Source organism: Colobus angolensis, unplaced genomic scaffold (genome assembly GCF_000951035.1).
Source record: "Colobus angolensis palliatus isolate OR3802 unplaced genomic scaffold, Cang.pa_1.0 Scaffold120, whole genome shotgun sequence".
Lineage (NCBI taxonomy): Eukaryota > Metazoa > Chordata > Mammalia > Primates > Cercopithecidae > Colobus > Colobus angolensis.
In genome coordinates this window covers 331,052-339,533 of record NW_012113142.1, presented here as the reverse complement: position 1 = coordinate 339,533, position 8,482 = coordinate 331,052, and the positions used below count along the sequence as shown (strand labels likewise).

Here is an 8,482-nt window from a genome sequence, read left to right as displayed (position 1 = left end):
AGCTATAGGCGTCCACCCCTAGATGCTGCTGTGGGGTTGGAGCCCCATAGCCTGCCTGTCTGCATGGTCCCCCTAGAGGTTTGAGCAGTGGGTCACGGAAGAAGCAAGCCACACCCCCATCGCATGCCCTGTGAAGGGATTAAGGGAACTTTTTCGCTTCACCACTCTGCTTGACTAATTTTTTAATTAAAAAAAAATTTTTTTTTTGTAGAGACAGAGTTTCACCATGTAGCCTAGGCTGGTCTCAAACTCCTGGCCTCAAGTGATCCTCCCTCCTCGGCCTCCCAAAGTGCTGGGATTACAGGTGTGAGCCACTGCACCTGGCCTCTGGCCCCACTTCTTACCGGCCTTGGGTGAGTGACCTAACCCATGTGTGCCTCAGTTTCCTCATCCGGAAAATGGGGTATGGATTGAATGTGAGGACATGTGTTTTAAGACATGGCCTGACCTTCTGTGTTATATAGTAGCTGCTCTTCTTCTTATTATGATGATATTCCCTTCCCCCAAGGCAGGGGATCAGCTGTACCCGGGCCTGAAGGCCTGAGGCCAGCTCCAGGGACAGTTAAGCTCTTCAGCCCCTGGGGACCCGTGGGCTCACTGCCTGAACCCAGCACTGCCGGCCCTGGCAGCTGATCAGATGTGGCGGGCCCCAGATGGACAGTGGCAGCCTCTGAGGCTGAGCTGGGGCTGCTGAGACTGCACTAGACACAGGAGAGGCTTTCCAGGGCAGGTGCGGGCTCTGTTTGGCAGATGTACTAGAGAATTCTTGGGCTGTGCCAGGCCGGGTGGGGATGGATGTGTGTGTGTGAGGCCAGGGTGGAATGGAGGTCTCATTTTTCAGTTCTTCCTCATCAGGGTCACCTCCATGTTTCTTTTTTCTTTTTTTTAAGAGACAATATCTCACTCTGTTGCCCAGGCTGGAGTGCAGTGGCGCAATCATAGATCACTGCAGCCTCAAACTTCTGGACTCAAGCAATCCTCCTGCCTCAGCCTCCTGAGTAGCTGGGACTACAAGAACACACCACCATGCTCGGCTACTTTTTTTTATATTTTGTAGAGATGGGGGTCTCACTATGTTGCCCAGGCTGGTCTTGAACTCCTGGCCTCAAGCGATCCTTCTGCCTTGGCCTCCGAAAGCTCTGGGATTACATATGTGAGCCACCGCGCCCACCCCATTTTTCTTTTATTTGTCTCTTTGCTTTCTCTGTTCATTGAGCATTTCAGTGCCCTGAGGGGGTCCCCTGGCCTGGGGGTGTGTAATGGGGGCCCTGATAATAGGCATATTGGGAGAAGGAGCCCCTGAGGGCCAGGTTGGTGCAGAAACCCTCTCCACAAGCAGATCAGGGGGTGTCACACCCTCCCATTCCTATGAGATCATTGAGCCTCCTAGAGGGTGATGTACCACCCAGAGTCCCACGGCTCCAGAGGTCCGGCCACACTGCAGTTGAGTGGGTCCCAGACCGCATAGGTGACCCCACCCTGGGCAACACTCCCTGACGACTCAAGACCAAATCTTCCCATTGGGGTTGCCGGCCTCAACTTACTCTGTGTCCTTGGCCAAATGCCCCTTCCTGGGCCTTGGTCCCTTGGCTCTGGAGAAAACAGTTGGCCCAGGGCTCTCGGAGATCCTGGAGGCTTAGGCAGTCCCTGTGTCCGTGGTTTTTACCCACGGATTCCCCCCAACCCCACCCACTCTGAATGGCCCAAGGCAGGTGCCTGGCAGGGAGGCCCCCATCCTGTCCTGGATCACCTTCCATACTGAGCCTGGTGCATGCCAGGGGCCTTGGGGGGACCACTATTTAAGGGCCATCTCTGAGCTATCCCCAGGCCAGCTGCAGCTCCAGGGAGCTCTCCAGACCATGGTAGGCTGGGGTTGTTCTGCCTCTGCCACGGCCACCTTCCTTCACCTCCACCTCCTCCCTGGGGAGCTCAGGCCTGTGGCTGTTGTGTCTTTGGCTTCAGCACTGGGGTCCCCTCCCTCCCACCCCTGACCCTGACTATGACCCTGACCTTATTCTGCAACTCCTTTTCTTTTTTAGACAGAATCTCACTCTGTCCTCCAGGTTGGAGTGCAGTGGCTCGATCTCTGCTCACTGCAACCTCCACCTCTTGGCTTTAGGTGAGTTTCCTGCCTCAGCCTCCTGAGTAGCTGGGATTACAGGCGCCCACCCCACACCCGGCTATTTTTTTTTTTTTTTTGTATTTTTAGTAGAGATGGGGTTTCACCATGTTGTTCAGGTTGGTCTCGAACTCCTGACCTCAAGTGATCCACCCGCCTCGGCCTCCCAAAGCGCTGGGATTACAGGCGTGAGCCTCTGCGCCCAGCCTCATTTCTCAACTTTTACCTCGTTCTGTGACCTTGACTCCGTGTGTGATTCTGACCTTCACCTCCTGCCTGAATTCACCCTGCCTCTCACTGACCTTCCTGACCTTGATCTGATGTTGTCCCTGGTCTGACCTCCTCTTCCCTCTTGATGCCATGCCCGGACCTGCCCCACCTGGGACTCCTCTCCACGTGGGTCCTGATTTGAGTCTCTGCATTCCTGGACTTGGTGGGGACTGCTGGAGAGTGAGGAAGAGGAGGGTGGAGAGAGACGGGGTGGGCAGGGCCTGGGGGCTTCACAGGGGCAGTGGTTCTGAGGGCACGGGTCCCCTGGGAGGGCCGGGGGTCAGTGTTCGCAACAGTATGGCGCCTCTGGAGCTCCGAGGTCCCCCTGCTCACCTTTGCCTGTGCACCTCATGTGACGTGGAGCTTGCCCTGGGCTCCTGCCCCTGGGGACTCCCTGCGGGGTGTCAATCTGGCGGTCCCTCTGTGCCTGCGTCTCACCTGCCTCATTAGTTAGTCCCTTTCGGCCAGAGCTCTGACTCCACCGTCAGCCTCGGCTTGTCACCTCCTGACTGCCTGAGGGCCTATATAGATTGCCTGTCTCCAGCGGGACTGTGAGCTTCTTGGGGACCAAGATGGGGCCTGATTCAGCCCTGGGTCCCCAGGACTGGGCATGGGCCTGCCTGGAGGTCTGCATGTGTCTAATAACATGTCCTGATGCGTTGAGGTTGACATGTTCTTGGTTTTATAAATGGGGAAACAGGCTCAGATAAGACACGTGAATTTCTTAACATCACAGAGGCTGGGAGCAGCCACGCCAGGCTTTGAACCCAGATGCGGCTGACCCCCTTCTTCCCTGAGATGTTCCTCTCTGGGGAATTGTATTTTAGAGGGGCCAGTTCTCAAAAGGAATTTTCAAGACAGCTGAGCTGCAAAGACCGTAGGGTTTAGGACTCTCTTGCGCAGTACAGAAAATGACCTCTCCCTCCCTCGTGGAGCTCTGGGCCACTGTAGGGTGGGGGTGTAACCAGGGGGATCATGAGAGGCTGGGAGCTTGGGGGGCGGGGACTGAGGACGCCAAGGCCATGGCCAGGTCTGCCAGAGAAAGGGCAGAACCTCCCACAGACGGAAGTGATCATTTTTTATTAATCGGAGGAAATGTATATGTAATTATGTGAGATGAACTCTGCGGGGAAGTTCTTTTCTTTATGATGTCTGAAAGGATTTATAAATATTACAGAGGTTTTACAGCATCATAACGTTCCCGGCCGCCCTGGCAGCCCCCTTTCAAAGGATTAGTGGAGACAAGGCACCCAGTAAAAGCTAATTATAAGTCAGCCGGCACTTCTGCCCCCGTCAGTCGAGGGCTCCTGGGCAGGGGTGGGGACAGCAGTGAGCTGGGGGCAGGGGAGACCACACAGGCGTTGGGGGGTGGGGAGCAGGGGATGAGGGGAATCCTCTGCTCTGGCGGTGGCAGGTAGACAAGGGCTTGGCAGGAGAGGGTGGCACAGGTTGTGATGGAGACAGGAGCTGGCAGTGGGAGCCCATGTCTGTGCCATCCCGTCCACCTCCCCCTCTGGAATCCAGCAATTTTTTCCCCTGTCAAGAGCCCATTCTAGGGCTCACAGCGCCCCTGGGGGCTGTAAGGATGGCTGCCGAGGGACAGGGCCCTCGGGGGTCTTGGGGACCTAAGGCTTTCAGGAAGTGCCCAGTAGTGGACTTCCAGACACCATGACATCACAGAGGCAGGAAGGCTGGCCGGAGACCATCTAACTACTCAACGTGGGTGGCCTCCTGCTTTGCCTGCTGCGTAGGTTGGCCCTGAGTTCTGGGCAGCTATTTCCAAGCATTGGCTGATCCCCACTTTGAGCTAGGTTCAGGGTGGGGACAGGAGAGAGCAGAGATGGGGCAAAGTGAGTTTTACACCTGAGATGTCCACTTAGTTGAGGAGACAGATGCACAGAGTGTGATACGTGCTGTGGGGGTGACAGCTCACAGTGGAGCGGGGAAGGGAGAATGGCCTGGGGTCAGAGAAGGCTTCTCGGACGAGGTGACGGGGAGCTGAGCCTACAGGATGGGTAGAAGTCTCTAGATAGATTCTCCAGGGAAGGCATTCCAAGCAGGGAATTCCAACAGAGCAAGGCATTCCAGGCAGGGGCAAACGCCGGGAGGGAAGGCAGCTGTGGGACACAGCAGAGGGCCTGGGTGACAGGGAGTAGCAGCTCCGGGAGGGGGCAAGGGACAGATCCTGTCGGGCGTGCTAAGAGCTCAGTTGTTCTCTTGAGAACACGAAGAAGGTTTTTAGCAGGTGGTGATAAGGTCAGATTCCAGCTGTAGTGGAGGATGCTGGGGTGGAGATGGGGAGGCTGAAGGAAGAGATGCCCGCCTCTGCTCTGCAGCGCAGGCACTGGCCGCCCACCTTCCGGAGCCCGGAGGACAGGGCCAGGAAGCAGCTGTCAGGCTCTGTGGGGGTGCAGGCCATGCAGGCTTCTTGCCATGGGCTGGGAAAACATCCTGATTACCTGCAAGGCTTCAGGGGGAGCCTTGTCTGTCTGCTGTGGGCACCGGGGAGGGCAGAGTGGTGTCATTCTGGACTGCGATGCCCTGGGAGGTGAGACAGGGGGTGGGGGCTGACCCTCGAGGCAGGGGCCGCTGCAAGGCTTTGTCTGGTACCTCGCAGGCACCGAGAAGAGCTCGGAAAAGAGCAGAAGGCACTGCTAGCTCCAACGTCTTCTCCATGTTTGATCAGTCCCAGATCCAGGAGTTTAAAGAGGTCGGTCTGCTGTCCCATGGGGCTGTTGTGAGGATTCTTGGAATGCATGCCAGTTGCTCAAGGAGCTGGGCAGAGGCTCAGTCCTCAGTCTCGGGGGGCTGAAGATGTCATTATTACTATTATTATTATTATTATTATTATTATTATTTTGTTTGTTTGACAGAGTCTGGCTCTGTCGCCCGGGCTGGAGTGCAATGGCGTGAGCTCCATTCACTGCAACCTCCACCTCATGGGTTCAAGCAATTCTCCTGCCTCAGCCTCCCAAGTAGCTGGGATGCTGGGATTACAGACACGCACCACCACGCCCAGCTAATTTTTTGAATTTTTAGTAGAGACAGGGTTTTGCCATGTTGGCCAGGCTGGTCTGGAACTCCTGAGCTCAGGTGATCCACCTGCCTCAGCCTCCCAAAGTGCTGGGATTACAGACTTGAGCTACCGTGCCCAGTCCATTACTACATTTTTAAATGATCATAGTTTTTTTTTGTTTTTTGTTTTTTTTGAGACAGGGTCTTGCTCTGTTACCCAGGCTGGAGTGCAGTATTGCAGTCAATGCTCCCTGAAACCTCAAATTCCTGGGCTCAAGCGATCCCCACCTCAGTCTCCTGAGTAGCTGAAACTATAGGCATACATCATTATGCCTGGCTAACTTTTTAATATTTTGTAGAGACAGGGTCTCATTATTTTGCCCAGGCTTGTCTCAAACTCCTGGCCTCAAGCAATCCTCCTGCCTCTGCCTACCAAAGTGCTGGGATTGCAGGCATGAGCCACCATGCCTGGCCAAAGACATTATTTTTTGAGGACACCATGGCCATGGCCCAGAGCCTGGGTGTGTGACCTGTTGCCCTTGGGCAGCCTCTTCCTCTCTCTGTACCTGACCCTGTGCTTGCTGTGTGACCTGGGGCCAGGCTTTCCTGTCTCTGAATCTCAGTTTCCCTCTCTGTAAACTGGAGTTGCTGTGAGCCTGAAATGAAGGGTTGGGGATGGAGCACATCCCAGCTGGGCTGCCAGAGGGACCTGCCCTGAGGCTCCTTGGGCAGCAGTCAGCAGGAGGATGGTCCTTGGGGGAGGTGGCCAGGCTTGGAAGGGTGGGTGGCCACTCAGCACCTGTGTCTCTGCCAGGCTTTCACCATCATGGACCAGAACCGCGATGGCTTCATCGACAAAGAGGACTTGAGGGACACCTTTGCCGCGCTGGGTGGGTGAGCCAGCAGCCGGGGGAGCTTAGGGCCAGGCCATCCAGAGAGAGTCAGCAGCTGGGGCCAGCGGGGCAGTGCTCGCAGTGAGCGTGAGAGGCTCCTGTGCTGGGGAGCCCAGAGGAAAGGCAGCCGCTGCCTGGAAAGTCAGGAGACCTTCCTGGGGGGTTGAAGAAGGACTCGGCCAGGGAAGGGGAGGACACTTCAGGGACAGGAGTAGCAGCATGGGCCTGGGCCTGGTGTAGGTGGCCCTGGGTGTGGGGAAGGGCCAGGAGAGCAGGGGAGAAGCTGAGTTGGAGGGAAATACCCAACTCCCAGGTTAAGGTTTCTGCCCCTTCTAAGGCCCCAGGGAAGAGCCTGAAGTTGCCTATGCGGGGTTTAGGTGGCGGATCGGACGTAACCAGGCCCTGAGCCCCTGGGAATCTGAGTGTCCCCTGGAATCACGGGGAATCCTGGCATCCAGGCGTCCACTGATCCCCTCCTGGGGCACAGGAATCCTGAGCCTGCAGCCCCTGTGCACCTCAGCTGCAGCTTCTTGGGCCTCCGTTTCTTCACCTGTGAAATGGGGATGAGAGTGACTTGCTCCCCTTCTCGTGAGGCTGGGGGCAGCCGGAAGCTGACTGTGGCCCAAATGTCCCCCAAAGAGTCCCCCAACGAGGGGGCAGGGCCTTAGGGCTGAGTGGGGGACATGTGGGACAGCTGAGTGGGGAGGCTCTGTGGGACCCTCCAAGGCCCAAGCTCTGTTCTCTCTTATCCTCCTGGGCGGCCCCACCTCTCACCTCCCACAGGCCGCATCAATGTCAAGAACGAGGAACTGGAGGCCATGGTGAGGGAGGCCCCTGGAGCCATCAACTTCACGGTGTTCCTGACTATGTTTGGGGAGAAGCTGAAGGGTGAGCCAGGCTCCCGGAGTCCTGGGGGGCGGCGGGGAATGGCAGGGGGATGTGTGTGGGAAGGGGGTCCCTGACACACAGACACCACAGGTGGGAGCATCATGTGGCCCCAGACACCAGCCCCCGGGTGCACACACCTTCAGGGACCCTGCCTCAGTTTCCCTCTCTTCACCACAGACTGGGGTCACCGTAAAGACTCCTGCTTTGGCCAGGCACGGTGGCTCACGCCTGTAATCCCAGCACTTTGGGAGGCTGAGGCGGGCGGTTTGCTTGAGTCCAGGAGTTTGAGACCAGCCTGGGTGATAAAATGAAACTTCATCTCTACTAATACAAAAATTAGCCAGGCATGGTGACACATGCCTGTAGTCCCAGCTATTTTGGAGGCTGAGGTGGGAGGATCACTTGACCCTGGGAGGTGAAGGTTGCAGTGAGCCGAGATCACACCACTGCACTCCAGCCTGGGTGACAGAGCAAGACCCTGTCTCAACAACAACAACTAAACCCTGCCTTTAACCCCTTCGCCCACCATCAGGACAGTGCTCCCCGTCCCACTGCCCCCAGCCATGCTGCTCCCCTACCTTCCTACCTGTGGGCTCCTTTTGCCCGCTCTGCACATGGGGCTGGGGGGACAGGCAGAGGATGCCGGAAGGAAGGTGTTTCCGAAAGATGCTGTGGTCGACCCCCGTGCAGAGGGAATTACTCCCCTTGTCTTTTTCTGTGGTCACTGGAGCCCCCAGAGGAAGGATCAGGGAGCCTCATTCACAAATGAAGAGACTCAGACCCAGAGGAGTCACGAACCCTGCCCCAGATGCCCCAGCAAAAAGTGGCCGGGATGGAACCTCAACCCCAAACCCTGGCTCTAACCACTGTACCCGCCCGAGACACAGCATTAGGCGTCGGGTGGAGGGTTGGGGCCATCTGTGTCCCCTTTCTGTCCTGGGCCCGGGGGAGCTCTCCCATAGGGACGTCCCAGAGCTTGAGAGTTCCATGGTTAGAAGGAAGGGCCAAGGCCAGGCGCGGTGGCTCATGCCTGTAATCCCAGCACTCCGGGAGGCCGAGGTGGGTGGGTCACCTGAGGTCAGGAGTTCGAGACCAGCCTGACCAACATGGCGAAACCCTGCCTCTACTAAAAATACAAAAATTAACTGGGCATGGTGGTGGGTGCCTGTAATCCCAGCTGCTTGGGAGGCTGAGGCGGGAGAATCGCTCGAACCCGGGAGGCAGAGGTTGCAGTGAGTCGAGATTGGGCCACTGTACTCCAGCCTGGGTGACAGAGCCAGACTCCATCTCAAAAAAA

At 56.9% G+C, this 8,482-nt stretch overlaps 1 protein-coding gene across 1 annotated transcript in view; it reads left to right on the top strand.

The window, feature by feature from the left end:
* Positions 1-226: 226 nt before the first annotated feature.
* The window catches only part of MYL10 (myosin, light chain 10, regulatory), a 15,926-nt gene continuing 7,670 nt past the window's right edge, over positions 227-8,482 (top strand). The window contains 5 exon segments of the mRNA XM_011929932.1: positions 227-304; positions 5,007-5,099; positions 5,263-5,364; positions 6,219-6,294; positions 7,081-7,185. Coding sequence (XP_011785322.1) covers positions 227-304; positions 5,007-5,099; positions 5,263-5,364; positions 6,219-6,294; positions 7,081-7,185 — 454 coding nt within the window.